The 20907-nt window shown below is 41.5% G+C and overlaps 1 protein-coding gene across 1 annotated transcript in view; it reads left to right on the top strand.

Annotated features, from left to right (window-relative positions):
- The window catches only part of ALDH1A3 (aldehyde dehydrogenase 1 family member A3), a 39031-nt gene extending 19431 nt beyond the window's left edge, over positions 1-19600 (top strand). Inside the window, exons 7-13 of the mRNA XM_062583639.1 lie at positions 1860-1973; positions 5042-5144; positions 6197-6381; positions 11576-11740; positions 13994-14151; positions 15322-15396; positions 16918-19600. Coding sequence (XP_062439623.1) covers positions 1860-1973; positions 5042-5144; positions 6197-6381; positions 11576-11740; positions 13994-14151; positions 15322-15396; positions 16918-16990 — 873 coding nt within the window. The 3' untranslated portion in view covers positions 16991-19600. The remainder of the gene's footprint in view (positions 1-1859; positions 1974-5041; positions 5145-6196; positions 6382-11575; positions 11741-13993; positions 14152-15321; positions 15397-16917) is intronic.
- Positions 19601-20907: the final 1307 nt, after the last annotated feature.

Raw genomic sequence — 20907 nt, 5'->3', positions numbered from 1 at the left:
AGAAGAACATGGTAATAATCGACAGTGAGGGCTCCTCCGCCAGGAGAAGTATGCAAAAATACTGCCAGTTCAGTGCCTTTCTCCTACAGTTAAGTGACTTAATGCAGTAGATGAGTGGGTATACAGTGCAGTTCTCACGACTCCCAGTTAGCCCTGTCATACCACTGGTCTTTCCACTCTGACATTCAGCTCCCCACAAAAGTGTAGCATTCCCCCAAAAGAGCCATTTTGTTTTTGTGAAATTATTTTTTTTTAAACTGAAAATCTAATCTGTTTCTTTTTGGCAGTTGCACTTCAAGGCAGAAGTGCAATTACAGCAGAGTAATTTTATTTGAAGGTGCCCTGTGCTACTGCCAATGATTGGCTAAACTCTTAGGAGTTTTTCATAAGAATTAATTTCCTTTATTTTGAACTCTTTAAAGGGATTCAGAAGATGTTAACACACAAGCAGTTAGTTGTTGGGTTGAATGAAATACTTCTGTGTCAAGCAAAGCAGTGTTTTTTTCAGCAAAAATGAAAGCCAGAAAAAATCTTCCTGGTTCAGGATGACTTGAATGAATTTTTTGCTTCCTCATGGCTTTGCTGCTGATTTTAAACTCTGTTACTTGTGCAGTTTGATGCGCAGTATTTTCTTGAAAACTGATGAGCCCAGATGCAAACTCAACTGTCCTTTGTTATTGTCACTTCCATGTAGGAATTAAGACTGCATTCCCGATTTATGCAAAAAAAGGTCTCATCAAGATAATTTATTGCAAGGCAGTACAGCATCAATTACTTTAATTTTCTTCTGTATTAGAAAGGAACAATTGAATTTACTGAGATTTTATATTTAAAAGCTACAAGAAATGAAGTGAATATTTAATAGCCTACAATTCTGTTGTTAAGAAATGCAAGGAAAACAGCCTGTGCAGTCAGTAGTAGGGAAAGGCTAGCCTAGAAAAGCATAATCCTCGAAACTCTTGTTTCAGGAAGCAAAAAAAAAACCAATAAGGCCCACACTTTTTACACTAGAATTTCACCTAAGGTTTTGCCATTTGTGTCTTTTGGCAAAATTACTAGTTGGCTAGTCTAGGTTGTAAGTGTGGTGGAAACTGGCATTAGTCTGTTACCATCTGCTCATGTATTCCTGTTTTATTAGCCCCATCTTCTAGTGAGGTTTTACTGACTTCTTAATCCTTCTGGCCCCTGAAGAACCACAAATGTCAACCTTTGTTCAAAACAAACTTTTGTTCAGTTACCCCTTGGCTCCAGCTGCACTGCAGTAGCTGGGTCCAAGTTTGGCCAAAAGACTTACTCTCTTTTAACTTGAATTTGGGACTCCTCCAAGAATTCTTACTGAATCTTGGCATTTCCTAAGCATGGCTGTTATTTTCACTCATGTCTACTCCAGTGGGTAGCGAGCAGCCATGTTACTGAATGGTCTGTTTTTCCCAGAATGTATCTAGTATATTAAGGTATATATTGTATACACCTTAAATTAATATGTATTTGACATGCCTAGTACATGTTAAAGTCATTTTCGTATTTGTGCCCTTCATTTTCTCTCTGAACTTGATTTCAGTGATGTTAGTAAAATCAGGTGATGCTGTTAATTATTGAAGGATTAAGGTGTTTCGCTCAGTGATCTTCTGTGATGTTCCAAACATCAGTGGGTTTCGCAGAACCCTCCTAGAAATGCTTAGGAGTGAAAAGCTCCTAAGAAATCACTTCAGTAGTTTGTAGAGTTTGTCCTCATCTACAAGAACATAGTGAAATTAATTCAGGCTTCCTGAGAACTGAACTACAGCTCTCAGGAGTGCAGTGAGGAGCCACCGTGTTCAAAATCCCTGTCTACAGAGCTCTATTTAACTTCCTTTTAGGTGGGTTTCCCTCCAGGAGTGGTGAACATTGTGCCAGGCTATGGCCCCACAGCAGGAGCTGCCATTTCTACCCATCACAGCATCGACAAAATCGCTTTTACTGGATCAACAAAGGTAGGTGATGGCTTTCTCAAACATTTGCTGTTCCTCTGTGTGTTCTCTCCTAAGACTGCCAGCCATAGAAGACTGAATGATTTTCTGTGTCATCAAAACCATTTTCAATAATTCCTATGTGACAGAATTTCTGATCTTGAATAAAACCAGCTGTTTTTATTACTGATCCTTGCGCTTGTGATAATCCCATACCTCCTAAAGCTGGGTTTTGTTGAACTGCCACAGTCCTGTAAGAACTGTAGATGCATCCTGTAGGTGCTCTGACATAGGCAAGAGGGTCTATAGGAGAGGCCTGTGGTGACTTAACATCATGTCATTGAATTAGTAGAACTTTTGGGCAAGTCTGCTTGCCAATCCAGCCCTGCAAGCATGTGCAACTGGAAAACATGTCAGTCAGTCTTGAACAATTCTTCCTGGGCTTTAGTTACCTCAGAGGAACTGAAGCTTAAATAAAAACATGGCACAGTGCCTGAGGCTTCCATAGCTGACGTGGAATGGATTAACATTTCAGCTTCTATGATTCTTTTGAGACATGCACAGTAAAGCACCTTCTATTTGTTCTATTTTTTTTTTCTGTAAGTAGCTATGGCTGCCTTGCTTAGAAAAGGGGAGAAAGTGAGGCCTCTTGCACTGTCATGCGCCTACAGCTGTCCTCTTCTGTACCTACATGGGAGAAAAGAGCACATTACTTGGCCTAGTCCATGGAATCGAGCATAGGAATGGCACGCAAAAGAATTTGTTTCCAGTGATCACTGTTGCAAACTCCCTAATGAAAAATTGCTTAGAAATGTGAATGTTTGTGCTTCCACTCACTGCTGTGGATTTTCCTTGCAGTACATAGAGGGGCTGTGGGCAGAGAATGGAAATGTTCACACCAATGGTGCAGTTGAGGCAAATAATCTTTTCATTTTTATTTCCTTGATAATGTTATTCTTGCTGAGCATTTGCTAAATTTGTCTGTTCTTGTGCCTTTCCTCATAATTGCAGAGCACAATCCAATTGCATAATGATAATGAATTTCCCTGAAAGGTGTTCCTGGTCAATAAAAGTAACTTGTTAAACATTCAAAGGTGTTTCAAACTATGTGGTTTGCATTTAACAACAGTACCATCTAGTGGTCTAGTGTACCTACACACCTTATCCCATAGGAGAAGGTCTGTTAAGCCTCTGTTTCTATGTAGAGATCATGGGAACAAACATGAACACAATAAAGTAGAAGTTCACAATGAGTTTTCGCTCTCTAGATAGTTTGTCTAGTTTAGGGGCTTGTCCAGATACATGCTTCTCTCCAAATCCTGGATCAGAAACTTTTAGCTCATATTAGACTATGTGAAAACAATAGAGCTTACAGATTCATCCAGCCCACATGGATCTAGTTGAGTTTTTAATGAAAAAAGGAGTATCTGGTGGATTAGAAGCAGAAGGAAGATCTCAGCTGCTGGAGCCTGAAGGCAGAAAGCTCCTATTGCAAGCATTGTGCTTGTCTTCCTAATCCATAAGTGTGCTGGAAACACCAAGAGAGACAGATTCTTTGCTAATGCATGTATAATTTAGAAGTGTTTTCTTTCCCCTCCACCCATCTGTGAGTTCAGCTGCATCTCTGCAGTATTTGCAGCTACTGTTTCTGAGTCAGAAAGCAAAACTAATTTAAAATACATTTTGACTTAGTTTTTAAGCCCTGGCTTGGGCTCAATGCCTGAAAATACTGATATTGAACTGCATGAGAATTTTCCCATCTAGATTTCTTTCTTTCCCTTAGTGCTTAACTAGCACATAACTAGCTTGTAGTAATGACTCTTGTGAAGCTATGTGCATCTTGCAGCATGATGCATCACCTTTTTTGCTGTTGCTAGGACTTACTGAGTGACTTGAGATGATTTTAGGCTCGGGAGTCTTGCCTGAGTTTTAAAGGCAGTACATGAGAAATGCAGACCTAGAACTGCCAGCTAACTGCCACATGCTTTCCTTGCTCACAGCTTCACACCAGTGCAGTAATATTTTTATGCAGAAATCAAGTTAAGGTTACCATGCAAAGATAAAATACAAGAAGACAAGAAACAAAATGAGAAAATTCAAAGTGAAAGTCACACCTGAAAAAAATAACTCCCCTTAACAATTGAGATTCCCAGATAAAAATTTTAACTCATACTGCTTCTAACAAAATCAGACTACTAAATTATGCTGACTTTTGATTTATATTTTTCTTGTGAAGAATTCCATTTTTTTAAATGGAAGAGAAATTGCTGTTTTGGTGTTTTCAGTCTAAAAAAGAAACAGGCTAGTCAGAATTTGGGAAAATACTTAAAATGAAACATTTTTTCTAGAGGGGAACCCTTATTCTGGTATTATTTTGTTTATGTTCTGAAACAAAAGTAAATCCTTCATTTCAGGAGAGAGTGGCCAGATAAATTCCCCCAGAGAGTCAGAGCCGGCTCCTGGGCAGAAGGTTCCAGAGCAAAGCTTGCCAGAGCTTATCTGTCAGCATCCTCAGTAATTGCTTGGGAGGGAACATGTCTCAGTCACTCTTCTGTGTGAAGTTGCTTAGCCTGAACTGTCAGAAAGAAGTGGGATTCTCCTAAATGTCAAAAACACTATGTGGCTTTCTTTTATGAGAGAGGTAACAGATAAGAATAGTGAGTTCTTATCACTGCCTTGGCAAGATCTACTCAAAGACATTGAGTTCCTGATTTTAAATATAAAATTCCTTCCTTATTAACCTTGGAGCCCCACTGAGTGCCAGGCAGTTGCTCAACAGTTTGTGCTGTCCAACATGATAAATGCCTTCTGCAGTTCTGGTAACAGATAACTTTAGACTCCATTTCCTGTAGTTCTCCCACATAGGCCATAATTTCATATCTGCCTAAAAAAAGATGATTCTGAGTCTGTTTGTGACCCAATATGTTGGAGCAGTAGGAAACTCAAACCATTTAAGAGTGTTGTCCCTGACTTATGCCTTCTTCAACCACTTACCATGCTCTTCTGCCCTTGTTAGTATCCCACTTTTGATACACTGAAGTAAGACTTTCAAGGGGAAAAGTCCATCTCTTCTTTGTGTCTCAATACTGCAGGTTGGAAAACTGATCAAGGAAGCTGCGTCTAAAAGCAACCTCAAAAGAGTGACATTAGAGCTTGGAGGAAAAAACCCCTGCATTGTGTGTGCAGATGCAGACTGTAAGTATGGGCTGCTGTGTCTGTATTTGCTGTAAGACGCTACGAGTGTGGTGTGCCCTGTGTGCCGTTGTTGTCCTTTGGCAGCTAGCAGGGCTGGTGTTCTCCCCCAGGCCCCTCCATCCCAAAGGCTGCAGGACACCCCTGCCATAGAGCATGATGGCATCATTCTGCACTGGAGCCATCTCCCAGCATGGGGAGGATCCCTGTGGCAAATGAGCAGACTATTACAGTGCTACCTTCCCTGGAGGTGGCTGGAGTTGCAGATAGGACACATCGCATTTGTGCGTCTCTGCTGTTTTGGTACCTTCCCTTTGAGCTGCAGAGCTTGAGTCAAGCACTGTTTCCTAAAATGCAGCCTCCCTGCAAAAATTGCTGTGAGAGGAGAGTTTACTAGGACTTGATCTAATCCTTTCTGCTTCTTTCTTCCCTTTAAACATAGAGGGTCTGCAGGATTTATTTTGTGTGATTCTCTTATGTTAGTGAGTAGCACTAGGAGATGTGTTTAACCTGTGACCATCAAAGTGATTTTAAAAACTTACTTGACTTGGGGAAAATACTCTCCACTTTTCTGCTTAGCACGTGTCGGTTAAAAGCAAGACATATTTGTGTTATCTGTTAACAGTGAGGATTACAAGGACCTGGTCTGAGCTGATTGTACAACAGAAAGGCATGCTGCTGTCTAAACAATCGCTATTGCGTCTAGTCTTCAGGAACTCGTACATGGTATCTAGGATCCACAACTGAATTCTAATCTGGGATTAAAAACTAGTTGCTGCCCTGAACAAGACCTTGTGGAAGAAGGTGTCAGAGCCCATGACAAACTAGACCCTGGGACAGAAAGTGTGTGTGTGTGTGGGAAGGGGCTGTGGAAGTAGTAGGGAGCTGGTTTAGAGGCAGTGCAAGGCCTTGTGAGTACCCCAATGGGTATAGACCATTGTCAGCAGCTTTTAAGGAGGTTTTCCAAAAGAGAAAGGAAAAAAATAAGGCTGGAAACATTGAAAGGCTGAAACTATGCATCTAATAATGCTTTTCCCTCCTGGGCTGTCCTGCAGTGGACTTGGCAGTGGAATGTGCCCATCAAGGAGTGTTCTTCAACCAAGGGCAGTGCTGCACAGCTGCCTCACGAGTGTTTGTGGAGGAGCAGGTATACCAAGAGTTTGTCAAGCGCAGCGTGGAGTATGCCAAGAAGCGACTCATTGGAGACCCCTTTGATGCCCGAACTGAACAAGGGCCCCAGGTAACTGTGTGCCTGAGAACAGTTGTTGTTTGTTTTTTTGTTAAGCTTTTGTTTAATTCTCCTTGGATAAATATTACCCTTGTGAATATGGTCCCAGCAGAAACCCTGAGGGGTGAGTAATGTATCGTGGCTTTATTTTTTTTCCAGTTAGTCACAATTGTTGAAATGTTATGTTGTAATTTTTTTTTAACACAAATGCATTTAATTCACTTAGCCAGCTTTATGCAAGGGACTGTCTCCCTCGTACAATAATATAAAACTTGTTCCAATGAGGACTGGAGATGCACAGAAGAGTGCAGCTGAAGAAATGATCATTCAGCTGCTGGGTTGTGTTGGTGATGACAAGTAGTTAGAGCCCAGAAACTCATGAGTCCCCACTTGCCCTTTCCTCTTCTGCCTATTTATGATCTTTTGGTGAAGTTTCAGCTGAGTTGGAAAGAAGAACCATGCCAAGCCAATGTCACAACCAGTCTTGTTAATGCTTCCAGAGTCTTATTTCTTTCTTCTAAAGTGATCTGAGCTGTGATGGAGAACTCTAGAGGAAGATGATCCTAGGGTCAGATCTTCAAACAAGGCCACTGTTGGCTACTAAAATTAAAGGGAGAATCCCAGAAAGTTATAGCCTAGAGCATCTGTTTCCAGTACTACATTTTTCTTCCTTGATATGGTACAGGATTCCCCAGAGAAGGGATAACCCAAGACACATCTGTCTTTTTATCTGAAGTTCTAGGTCCATTCACACTTGATATGTATGTGGCAAAACTTCACTGCATATCCTCATGTATGGGGATATGATGATGTGTATCCCCTGATCATGTTGGGGCTTCATCTGTCCCTGAAACTTGCCTAGAAAGATCTCAAACTGCTTAGCTGTCTTGCTAGGGAAATATTCATGTGCTGGAACCTGTTTCAGCAGAGATGAGCTGATCCTCAAACTGTTCTAGAACCTGCTCTTACCTTGTGTTCAGGGCTCTCAACTTTTCAGGCTTTTTGTGGTTTTTGATGTAGTATCAGCTTAAGCCTTACCTAGCTTCTAGTAGCAGTAAGCAAACTGCATTTATAGGCAGTCCCATGAAGACTGTCTTTGTCTGGCTCTGATAGAGACCACTGACTTCATAGGAACAGCTCCTGAAATCACAGTACAATACAGAGTAGCTGTATGGTTTTAAAGGGTGAGCAGAATGCGTAGGACGAGGCTGCTTATTCCAGTTCAACCATCCTCCCTAACACTTCTCATGCCATGTCAGAGCACTGACAGCACTTCTCAGTGCTGCTGTGGCTTAAGGGATACTCCTTGCATACAGCACTATAATTAGGGGTAACAGTAAATGGGTATAACAGTCTGGAGAGATTGCAAATACAGCCTGTTTGTCCTCTCTCCTTGTTTTGCTTTGCCTGTGACACTTGTAGCTAGAAGAGATAGGACTCCCTCCAGCCTGAACTTCTCTGCATGCCAGCTGCCAAACCCAGGAATGGAAGATGTGGTGAGAGTGGGAGGAAACTGCTAGCCCTAAAGCTTTCACGTGGTCCCCAGTGCAAAGGAGCAACCACTTCTGCTGCCTGTGCAGCTGTGATGACTGTCTTTCTGGAGCCTATGCTGTAAGATGCAACTCACAGAAATTCAAGCTTAAAAATGCAGAAGAGGAAAATAATGCAGTGTCCCAAGGACTTAAAGTACCTCCAAAAGTAGCAAAGGTTCACACCTGTCCCTCATGTTACTGTTCAACTGAAAAGGTCTAGATCAGGTTTCTCCTCTGTTCTTGAAGCCACCTGCTCTGCTATGAGATGGCTTTTGTTTTGAATTGTTGCAGAGAGGAAAAATCACCAGAAAAAAAACTTTTCTTCCATCTCTCCCTTAGCTCTCCCTGTCAGGCCTCAATTGCTTCAGATCCAGGTCATTGCATTTATTCCCCTTTTGTGGGCCAGGGTGAACATGTGGAACAATGTTACTAAAAATGGGCCACAGAGTGCTGTGTAAACCCTGTTCTGGCATGATCACTGGCTTAGAAGCCAACAGGGTGAAGGTATTGGAGCCAGCCTGTACATTGAAGATTGTTGTAGCCCATGATTTTTATAGTCCTACATGAGCTCCAAGAACTTGCAGCCAGATAGCAGGCCCAGGAACTTACATAGTGTTTAAAAGCAGATGCAGGAGATCCTCTGCAGTCCAGACTTTCCAGCTTATGCCCTGGGAAACTAAGCCAGACCATGACTGAACATAGTGCTCAAAGAAGCTGCTGAGACAACATGAGACAGGACGATACGGGGTGGTGGACAGTACTGTTTCACAAGAACTTAAAGTTGATATAAACTGGTCCTGAAAATGTGGTCCTATCTGCAACTGCTTATTCCTGTATTGCACTGCACTTGTGAACTGGGCTGAGGAACTGGCTGATGCAGGTCTAAATCAGCCTTTTTGTGAGTGGGAAGGAAAGGCAGATTTTTACTCAAATCAGCTTCCTGATGTGGATTTCTGTGCATTGGCATAGATGCTTGTGGCATGGATGGGGGAAAGGACAGTGTGAGCTGCAGCATTGGATTATGCTGATCTAAACTGCCCTGCTCTCATCAAAACTAAGTCAAATTTAATCATACTGCACAGAAATGAGACATGCTTCTGCTATAATTTTGATTATAATAACCAATATATAATCACTATAAAATTGTGAACAGTAGACTGCATTAGATGAGGTCCTGATAGATGAGAACAAGGGTTAGACTAGAACAAGACTAAACTAGACTTGTTCTATACTGGGATTTAGGGACTATATGGCCTCATCTACAGGAAGCAAATTAGCCCTAAAGCTGCCATGTGGCACTTACTAGCCAGAGGTTATTCAGCCCAAGCCTTATTGCTTGATTCTTAAGACACTAAATATATTTCTTAGATATTTGTGTGCTTTAGGATTAAGACATGAGAGCAGAATGTAACTGCAGTATGTTCAACACAAGTGTAGAATTATTCTTTAGGATTATAGATGATAGATTAGGAAAGGGAAAAACTGCTTCTCGCAATCTTGGCTTCAAATGAAGCAAGATGTGAAGATCTGGGGATTTTCAGCATCACCCTGATCTTGTAAGAGCCTTCTTCTCTTTTGAATTATATGGACGAATGGTAGAATTTGCTCTACCAGATCATATGCTTTTAATAGAAATCAATATTCAAACCATAAATAATAATGGAGTAGGGGGCAGCATTTATACAAGCCTTGCAAGCTCTAGTTACAATGACTAACAATTCCTCCCTTGCATGTCATTTTTTACAAATATTTTCTTTCCCTAGTGTCTTTTCATCTAACTATAGTTTGCCTTGCAACAAGTTACAGCTGTATAAATATCCTTGTTTTGTTTTCTGTTATGTGAAGTGGCTGAACTAGATTTATCTGGATCACAGACATGTGAGGATGGAAAGCACTTGCAGATATTTTCAAATTATTTACATTTGACAACTAAGGAACTAGATAAATAGACAACATGTATGACACCTGGCAAACTTCTTATGTGACACCCTGTGTGCCTATATGAGGGCACACATTTTCTCATGTAATAACATGTATTAAATGTTTCCTTTCATAGCATTTTACACACAAGAGAACATGAACACTCGGTACTGAGTTGTCTGCAGGGCATGCAATATGCACATCTGTGTGGCAGGAGATGTGCTGTTTTCTGTTTTTCCTCTGTACCAGAAGTACCCAAAGGACACACTCCTGAAGCTTTGATATTTTTCTAAAAGCATGAAGACTTGGATTGTGTGTGGCCAGGATTAACAGGGGACAGGATATAGTCTGTAATCTGGAGGAGTTGCGTATGGAACACTCTATGTTCAAACAGTCCCAACTGGCAACTGTCTCTGCTGAAATAAAAACAGATGTCTACAGAAGGGTATAGAACCAGGGCAAACACTTGGAGATAACTGGCATTCAGAATAACCTTCCAGACTGCTCCTTGAGCTAGCAGCATGGAGTCTTATTTAATTCACCTCCATGAATTTGTCTGGGTTTCTGTTAATTTTGCGTGTTATGTAACATCTCTGTAAGACTTCTCCCATCTGCAGCATGCTGTGATGAGGTGTTCATGGCTTAATTAATTGCAATGTGCAAATAGCCACATCTTTTTATTTGAAACCTGACAGTACCTGCAATATAATAAGGCATGTGGGGCACAAAAGAAGTACCCGAAGTACCAGATCAGAAGTGCTGTGGGCTTGTGCATCTCTTCCCAGCACATGTGACTGAGTATGCTTGTGGAGTAAGTGGTGTCTTCTGAGGCCTGATGCGGGAATGCACAGCTGTGCAACTCCAGCATCTTGTACTCACATCTGGACTGGCTTTTCCCCACTTTTACTGAAACCTCCAGTTGAAAGGCTGCAATTTGAACTTGCCGCATATTTAGGTGTGGGTGGAAAGGAGTTAAGCAACACTAGTATTTAAAAGTGAGCATATGGATGTTCAGACCTGCCAGTTTAGAGAACTAGAAGATACTGGGATGCTGCTAGTCTCTCAGATACTTGAAAGGTAATTCTGATATTAAAAATATGGCTTTAGTGCAGTAGTTGTTCTAAAAGCACTCCACTAGACGGGCTTATTTTTGTGGCTGTGTGGAAAGAGATGAAGGCAGAGCTGGTTGGGTTCTTCCAGCGCTCAGGCTGGAACCAGATAGCTATGGGTGAAGTTGCACATTATAGTTAAGTCAGCTTAACAGTTCATACTCTGCTTCTCCCTCCTTTGCACTGATTCATCAGACCCCTTGCTGAGCTGACTCAGCTTGTTAGGCCAGCAGAAACCCATCTTACTGTGCTAGTGAGCTAAATTGGTGCATGGAGAAGTTTAGGAAAGTCCCAGAGCTGGTGTGAACTAAGCCATGGAAATGCACATCTGGGAGGTGGAGGAAGGGGAAGAGTGAGGAGGCCCCTTCCACATAGCAGCAAACTGTTAGATCAAATTAATCCATCACATGTCACTTCACCTTCTGTCTTCTGTGGCTCAGGGCTGTACCCACATCCTATCTTTCAGCCTACTCATTGTATGAATGTAGTATCATAGAATGGTAAATGAGATGTAGACTTACCCAGTCTGACAATACCCTGCAGACATAACCCTGGCCCCATAACATGGCTCCAGCAGGATTCAGTCTTTGAAACAGTGATAATAAAGGCACTGCTGTCTGTTTCCTATCCTTTTGTGTCTGACAGATTGACCAAAAACAATTTGACAAAATCTTGGAACTGATAGAAAGTGGGAAGAAAGAAGGCGCTAAGCTGGAATGTGGAGGTCTTGCCATTGAAGACAGAGGCCTGTTTATAAAACCTACAGTGTTTTCAGAGGTTACTGACAACATGCGTATCGCCAAAGAAGAGGTACAGTGCAAGCAACCCGAACCTTTAAATGCATTTACCACTATAAATGTGAAAGCAGCTGTAAAAAAGACATTGCCATGATTTGAAGAGAAAGCCTGAGAGAAGAGTTATTTCAGTCTACAATGTCCTAAAAACTACCTAATGACGAAATCTCTGCATCTGCAAAGTGGGCTTTAATCTGAGGACTGAGGGTGGGAGTAACAAATGTGACAGAAGGAGGACAGTGCAACAGGCAAAAACACTGTCAAAATGTTTTAGTAGGTTTTTTAATCTCCTTGTGCAATTAATGAGATGTCTGTCTGCCAGCACTTTCTAATGCCTTTCTGCTTTCCCATTTTGTTTGGTTTTTCAAAAGGGAAGTAGCCCTGTGAGTTTGCTTGCTGTGCAATAACAAACCCAGATATGAACACAGTGAATAATACTGTCCTAAAGCATTTGGGTCCCATTTCAGGAGATTTTGATATAATGCAAAATATGAGCATGTGTCTTACCTAGATATAGCTACTATAAATGCTGCTTCCGAATAGTGAGCGGTGGTGATGGAGGAGCTTCTGAAAGAATCCTTAGTCTGAAAGCCCTACAGAAATAACTGAAGCTGTTGCAGGCTTCTCAATTCTATGTCTCCTTTGCCCCATAATTTGACAGATTTTTGAGACAGAGCTGGGCTCTCCTATTTTCTAAGCAGGCTGATGTTTGTGCATGCTGTGTGCTCTTGAAAGGCCACCTACAAAGCAGACTTGAAACTGCTCAGTTGTGGTACTTGCTGATGCAAACTGAGAGTCCAGGATGATGTGGGTTCTTGCTCCACCATTTTGTAAAAAAAGTTGCTGTATTGCAGAAAGGGGGTACCAGAATGCTGGGACCTAAAGTTGAGAAGGAGGGAAGGAATGACCCTGCTATATTGCTATCAAAGAATTTTTACCAAGTAGCGTTAGCATCTGAAATAATCCCAGATTCTGTTCTCGTGCTGAAATCCCCTGAGGCTGACCATTTTTTTCCAATATGAAAATATGGCCAAAGCCAGCAAAGTGCAGATCTAATACTCTGGCTTTCATTATTCATATGGAGAAAAATTGAACAAGCTGCATGTGATTAGATCCTGTGATGTTCCTTTGAAATATCGTTAATCTACTTTTCATCATGTTCCCCGATGGAAAATAAGTAGTTGCCAAAGTCCAGCTGGCACTTGTGTTTTATAGTTTAGCCTAGTGCTTTTTATGGGGCTGCTTACTGTTCACTCCTGGCAAAATGTTTAGATGTCTCAGATCTGCCACAGAATCTCTAAGGAACCTGGGAAAGATATCTGTCAGTCTGGGCATGAGTTGCATTCTAAAAATAGAGGGGAATAAGAACTGAAAATCTCATGACAGGCTTTTTTTTTTTTTTTTTAATGAACTGTCTCCAAATCCCAAGTCATGATTCATGAGGCTTATCCAGTTTAATTCATCTGCAGTTTTGTTGGAAATGCACATTCTTACTTTGCCTAGAAGCAAGACTACAGTTAAGTACCTGGACCTTCCAAAACGAAGGAATTTAGAAACACTCGGATAAGCCTAAAGGCCAAGCAAATTCCTGAGAGTGGCAATCAGGACTGAGACTGTATCTCAGATTCAGCAGGGTATTATTGCCCTGCAAGACCATGCAGGCCAGAAAGGTGTCCTGCCCTCAATACTGGACTTGCCAAGAGACTCTGCCAGAAATCATGAAGTACTGCATTTGCAGGCTGCCTTTATACTGGCAAGTTTGTGGCTAAACACATACACAGTAAATGCATTGAATGAAATAAACTGCATACACTTACAAAAGCAAAGCTAAAGCTGAGGAAGAAAACTTACAATATCTGGAAAATACTAATTACTTCTTGAGTATACTGTACTTCTGAGTCCAAAAGGAGAATGACTCGTAAATGTAGAAGGAATGAATCATTCGAAACTTCTCCTGATCTAACTGCTCATTTTGATTGTTATAGATGACTTTTCACACACAGATTACAAAACCTTTATAATCTGAAGGAAACGTGTTAGTTGCTAGATCTTTGCATTTATGCTAATACTACAGAATATCACTGGACTTCCTTTGAACCCAGTTTCATTGGTAGTTCCCAAGAGACTCTACCAGTAACTTTTGGAGGATATTAGAATTGTTTTAACATTTCAGAGGTAGTATCCAAACAGAGCTTTTGATTCTGATTACTTCAAAATTGCTATGTGTAGCAAAGACTTTCCTGTACTAATGTTTAATTGAAATGTGTAGATTTTTGGGCCAGTTCAGCCAATTATGAAGTTCAAGAGTATAGAAGAGGTCATAAGAAGAGCCAACAGTACTGAGTATGGACTCACGGCTGCAGTGTTCACAAAGAATCTGGACAGAGCATTAACATTAGCTTCTGCATTGCAGTCGGGAACTGTCTGGTAAGCAGTGCGTGACCTGAGTGCAAGCTGGGATTGTGTGTGTTTGCTGGGAGGGGAAGAAGGATGTGTAATTTGGAAACTTGTATTAATGCTGGAGGCCAGATGCATTAGTAGTCTGTTTAATTCTTGATATTCTGCTCAGAAGCAACATGCAGTCATCAAAATCAGATGGTGAGAAGAGGGCCAGATAGTCTGGAGAGAAATGGACTGTTCCTTCAATCATTGTTGTTCTTCATATGGAAAATTTTGAAGTTATTGGGGGCTGTAGTAAGTTTCACTAAACATGATGCCCTCCAAATTTGTGCGTTTAGAAGAACGCAAGTCTGATGATCTTTAAGTAGCATCAGATGGGATCATAGACCTTGCACAAATCAGTATGGGCGGCAGATGGCGTCACATCACCGTCTGAAAGAGAAGTAGAACTTTTTGCTCACAAAACATTTTATATTAGATGGAATCCTCCTTTTTTCTATTGAGGATAGAAATTTGATCTGATTTGGATGCATACAGAGGATCGATTTTAAGAGTTGGCACCAGAAAAATCTGTCTTTTTGGATAATATTTACATAAAAATAGGATATTGGCCTGTGAAATATGTATGTGCTGTACGTATCTGAAGGTGCAGTCCTACTGCATCAAGCCACATCTGGCTTGTTTCAGATCTCACCAGAATGCTGAGGAAGTATCTGCACTAACTCCCTCTACCTAGTGTCTATAGAAGTAGGGCTAGCGCTTCAGGTTTTACTGCGACACAGGTCTAATGCAGTCCAACTGTTTTTATCTACCTGCAAGTGGAAGTTGGGAACTGCTTATGAGTGTTTAGATGGCCTTCTGGTGAACATGGACATTTCAAAATCTGTTTCATTAAACTAGGGAATAAGTTGGGCTTTCAGTTATCTTAAAGTATGACTCTGAACACTGCATTAATTCCAGCTCAATAAATGACTTGGCCATTAGGGACTGGGAAGTGAAACAGGAGTCAGATTCTGAACATCACTCAAACGTTTTTTCTTTCTGTTGCAAAATAAGATTTTATTGCTAAAATCTAATTTTCTTAAGTGAGTGTATAAAGGGGAAAATGTCAAATATACTTTTTTAGTATTGTTTCTGTTATCATCTTGCTTTTTCTTGCTGTTGAATTGTCTTTTACAATTGATGTTTTTATTATAGGATCAACTGTTACAATGCGCTGTATGCACAGGCTCCTTTTGGTGGCTTTAAAATGTCAGGCAATGGCAGAGAACTGTAAGTTTGCTCAGTATTTTGTTTATATGTAGACGGTAGGTGCAATAACAGTTGTGACTGGGTAAGAATATTGTTGAATTTGCTTTTAAACCATCAGACTTGCAACTTGCTGCACAGAGAGATGCTAGGGCATTCACTGAAGTACAGCATGGATGTAAAGCACAGGTCTGAGAACATGAGCAGTGCCTTCAGGAGTCCTTCATCTAGGTTATAAACTCTTAAATACCTGTAGTTCAGTCAATTCCACTTGCAAGCATTTTTCCTTCATTAAATTTTCAGATCAAGGGAGAGGTGTGACACCCCAGCCTGGGGCTGCTCATACCCACATCAAACCTCCTCCATCTTTGTATCCTAGTAGCTGTGGCTCACTTGACAGCTCTATCATTGCCCCTAGCTGGTTCTCTTACAACTCCTGACTTTCTTGAGCTGCAGCTAGAACAACAAGGGACAATCTCCAAGATCATTCTTCCTCCTAGCTTCCACGTTTGCTAGTAAGTTAGAGAAGGACTCTCCAGCCCTTTTCCCCAGCCTGATCTGCTGCAGCATGGCCACCAGACATTCCAGCTTTAGCTAGTTAGTTACTAATGCAGATAATTTTAAAATGAGGTCATCCTGTAAGCTAGAGGAAGAGTTGAGAAATAGACTTAAATCTTATTTTTTTTCTTGTACAGCAGAGAGGCGAGTTTTATTACACCATTTGTGGAAGAGTACTTCAGAGGAATTTAATGCACCTCTTCTTTCATAAGCAGATGTATTTCGAGGAGCAGATTCCAGGAGCTGTTCTGGTGCATCTGTGGGCTGCTTTGAGACTTTCAAATGCCTCACATGTTATGCAGAGCAAATGAGTGAATCCTCAAAAGGGATATACATATTGAGACCTTATGCTTTACTTTGCCTGATTGCCTGGCTAATTAAAGGAGGTCAGGGGTTTATCCCCTAGGCAAGGCATGGGAATGGTGCCAGTTCCCACCAACTATGAAGATAATGCAGTGATTTGGTCTGACATCACTTTGCATTTTTGGAGCAATGCAATTTTCTAGGCTGAATAATAGAGCCCACTGTGCCCTCCTGATACATGGTATCTAGTAGACAGAAGCTTACTTCCTATGAAGGAGTAACTATAATTACTGTTTAATCATCAATAACTATATTCATGTGGATGCTGCTTCTACAAGATCTCACAACAGTGGTCAGTTTTCACTAGCTGGGATCCATGAACTATCATCTTCTGGTTACTGTGACCAGAAGCATTCGGTATTTCCTTTATGATAGGTAGAGTGTATTAGTGTATGTATGTATATGCATGTACATAGTGATAATTAGAAACAGTTGACAAATTAGACACAAACTGGTAGCTGGTGTACCTTAGTTCAGATCTGTTTTTAAATGGCCTGGTGTTGTTTACAGCAGCTGTTGATCTGCAACTAAGTTGCACTTGTGTAGAAACCTCTTATCTTAGGGAAGTATATTTTAACAAGCTACAACTGTTTGTCCCTCTCCCTCCTCTCCCTTCTTTTACAGTGGTGAATATGCTTTGGCTGAATATACTGAAGTGAAAACAGTCACCATTAAACTCTCCCAGAAGAGTCCATGAAAGCAGAAGGCCTAAAAATGCTGACACTCTGAATGTGACACATGGGGGATGTGTTCAGAGCAAGGGGGAGGGGAGGGGTAGGAAGGAAAATGGAAGCAGCACTTGTTTTGGAGAAACACCTTACTATATTCCTCTAGGAAAACTGAATCTACTGGACTCCATTTTGTCAACTGACTCTTCAAAAGCTGATTTAACTGACCCTACTGGCAGCATAGCACACACTTGTACTATGCAAGTCCCTGGGTGCTTATCTGTCTGTTCCCTGTGATTAAAATACTGGTCACAGTGTTTTCAGGACATCTGCTTTTCAAACTGTGCCTCTGAAGGACTTGGACATCAATGGCATGTTAGAGTAACTTCTGGTACCGTTAGCATGGATTGTTAAACACCTTCAGAGGCATATGGGTTTCACTTGGCATAAATGGACTTGAGTGGTAGGGCCAATATAACTGAAGTTGACAGAGTTTGTGTGCAGACTGCAATCAGAGTTTTGGATGGGAATGTAAGCTTTCATGGAAGGATCTGTAAAGCAATTCTGTTTGAAAGAGCTATCCTGGTTTCTCTAAAGATACATGCATCCCCCATACTGGTGATATTCTAGTCCTGAATGAGGTTTATGGAAGTTTCTGAGACGACTGCTTTGGGGCCAGTATTTTACCCAGTGTAACTAAACTTTAAAGTGTCCTTTGAACTAGATGGTTTGGTGTACATGCACACACGTACTGCAAATACAAGTTACTGACTTACTAGCCCCTGTGGCTCCAAATGAGTCACAACGATATCTCAAAGCTTCACTATAGCACTTTCTGCAAGAGGATTTTGCACTGTACTTACCGTGATGATGCAGAATTAAATGCTAAGCATGTAGCGTGGTAGATACCCATGGGAAACATCCAGGGCACAAAGACCCAAGCCAGTCCTTCCGGGCTGGGGGAAGGGAGCAAAAGAGCTGCAAGAAGCTGTCTTGCTCTCCCTTTCTCTGTCATTTTCAGACTGTGTGGACATCTCTTCATTTTCGAGCCAGAGCTAATTATGTGAGTAAAACTCACATAGTAGCTCAAAGTTATCCTCACTGCTTCTTTCTCCCTTATGAATGTAGCTTAGAATAGATTTCTGGAAGTATAGTATGAAAAGGCAGGTGCTCCCAAGCACATACTGAATGCTAAAGATGTGGGTGTACAAAGCAGTTACCATGGAATAAGCTATGGCTGGACTTAAAAGATGTCAGCAGCTCTGCAGTAATTGTTCCTGTGAGTGCTGTCATCTTGTGGCAAGCACAGAGCAGCTGAATCTTCACTGAGGAATAAACCACCTTGAATTCCCTCTTATTTACAGTTGTATAAGCATGCACACAAATAGCATCCATGAAGTGGCTATCACACTAAGTACATGCCTTAGTACATCCTGCAGTAACTTCTTTGCATGCCCAGACATTACTTTGGGCTTAGTGAAAAGCCACGTGCTATCTTCAGTTCCTGGGTTTGCTACTTCACCTGCCCCTGATCCTCTACTGAAGAACCACTGGCAAGCCTATGGGAAGCTCCGTGGCTATGTAAGTAGGTGGAAGTTGGTGGTGTCAGCAGGTTAGAAACTTCAGCTGATCCTATTGGGTTAGTCTTCTAAGAGCAAACTGATGCACATTGCTTCGTGAATATCTCCAGATCTCTATGGAGCACTGGTAAAGATCCTTGCCAGGAGTTTTTTCAGATGTCAGGGCTTGAAGCAGAAATGCAGGTCTAGTCTCTGTTCTCTGAATCAAGCAAGTTGACCAGTAACTTCCTTTGATCAGAGATGTACCCAGTCAGAATAAGTGCTATTGCATGAGTAGACCTTTTTTGGAGAGGGAAGGAAGGTGGGTGGTGATGAATAAGGAGAACATCTGCATGGGCCTGAACTTCCTTATTAGCTAGTGAACGTTGAAATTGCACTTCAACACTGCTTCATTTCTCAAATGACATACCTCCAACAGTTGTGTATAACTAAGTGCCTGTCCACCCACAGTTCTGTGAGACAGGGCTTCCACAGGTAAATCTCCCCATCCAGTGAAAAAAATGTCCTCCCTACCCCATGAAAGGCTGAATGGGTAAATTGTAAATAAGTTTCTATTTTTGTAATACATTTAGAGAGCGAACATCTTTTCAGACAAACATTTTACTTTTGCCTAGTTGATGGTTTTCTAGGACTACAGTCAGATAATAGGGAGGCAAGGCAAATAGTAAAAGGCTGGTTATTTTGATGTAGCTTCTATATTCATTTTTGATAAACAGCAATTGAAATTGAAATCATCTGGAACTCTTAAAAATCCTAGTATTCTGCCATTATATGTATAATGTATATTTCACTTCTTTTCTTCCCTATCAAGTTTTTAAAAAGTCAATGTTATCTCTTATTGTATAAATCAGGGTTTGACTCTACACACTGAATTTTCTAAGTTATATAACACTAGACACTAACTTTAAAGTAACCCCTTAGAGGGTATATATTCTTTCATTGCACAGTAAGGCTTTCATATGAAATACTACTTTTTTAAGAAAAGAATTATATTTATAAATTAGGATACAGTTAATCTAATGTATTTTTATAGTTAAAGGTACATGGAAATGCTATGTTTAAACCTCATGTATATATTTAGAATGTGTATCTTTTTGTAATAGTTCTCTTGTTCCTAATAAATGTTTAACTTTGTGGTATGGTTTCTATATGCTATATTCTGATATTGCCCAGGAAGGATGACTGAGGGGGGGGGACACTTCTACTGACTTTATTCCTTTTAAGTAACTGTAATCCTCTTTTGTGTACACTGATTAGTGCCTTAAGAAAATTCTGGTCCCTCTAATGCAAGTTTTACGACCCCTTCCAGCAGCACACTACTTCCACTCAACTCGATCCTCCTGTCGCTGTTTTTCTTTTATCTCTGAATTTGGCCCATTGTGTCAGTAAAAACGAACCCTGGAAAGGGTTAAGGTTTCACGCTTCTAAAACAAAATGGGCCTGCATTGCTGTGGTTGCAGGGGGCTCGTCTCAGAACAGCGCTCTGTCTGTTCCCCTCGCTTCAATGACCCAGCAGGATTGCCCAAACAGGAACGTGCCCTGGGCTCACAAGGGGCAATGTGACTTCAAGGTACCTTTTACACATGGCAGGACTGAACGCAGTGTGTGTTCGTGTGCCTGTGAATGTGGGGACTCAGTATCTGAATGTGGGGACTCGGTATCTCACTGGGGGGCTGGGAAGGAGTCTGAATTTGAATTCACTTCTGCATTTTGTGAAGAATAGCCTCTTTCAAAAAAGACAAGGGAAGTAAAGTGCTGAAGTGTGGTCAGCGCTCTACGAATAAAAGCTGGATCGTATGTGTGTTACCATCTAAGCAGTTTTCTTTGTAGGTTGTGCCATTTCCAGTAAATGGGGTGGAGGAGGTGAGCAGAGCTGCAGCTCGCAGGGGCAAGCACAACTTCTTGCAGTTCAGAGTAGGATGGATCCTTTTCCCCTTCAGGTGTGAACCTCAAAGGGAACACTGAAGGGGCTGGGGACCGTGCTGCCAGGTGAGGCTTCCTGCCTTGCTTTGGTTTGCTAAGCCCCGTGAGACACATCCAGCACTCGTGTGACTCCGCTCCACCCTTTCCCATTCCGATCTGATTTCCTCCATCTGCCATGCGGACAGGGAGCGAGAACGTGCTGATATTGCTGCCTTTCGCCCAGCATTCTTTCTTCGCGCCTGGTACGTGGGTGTGAGAAAAACACAAATACCTGTCAGCTCCCTACCTAGGCTAAGGCAAGCCCCTTGAGTTTTTCCTGCACTTGCAAACAGCCTCGCTCGGAAACGGTGAGGCTAAACATCAGAAGGGTGAAGGCTGGAGATGCAAAGAAATGATCATGAGTGACATAATCGATGGAGCCATAAGCCAGGGAGCCTGGGAGG

This window comes from Rhea pennata, chromosome 10, assembly GCF_028389875.1.
Source record: "Rhea pennata isolate bPtePen1 chromosome 10, bPtePen1.pri, whole genome shotgun sequence".
Lineage (NCBI taxonomy): Eukaryota > Metazoa > Chordata > Aves > Rheiformes > Rheidae > Rhea > Rhea pennata.
The sequence above is the reverse complement of the archived record's forward strand: the minus strand, read 5'-3'. Positions and strand labels throughout refer to the sequence as shown.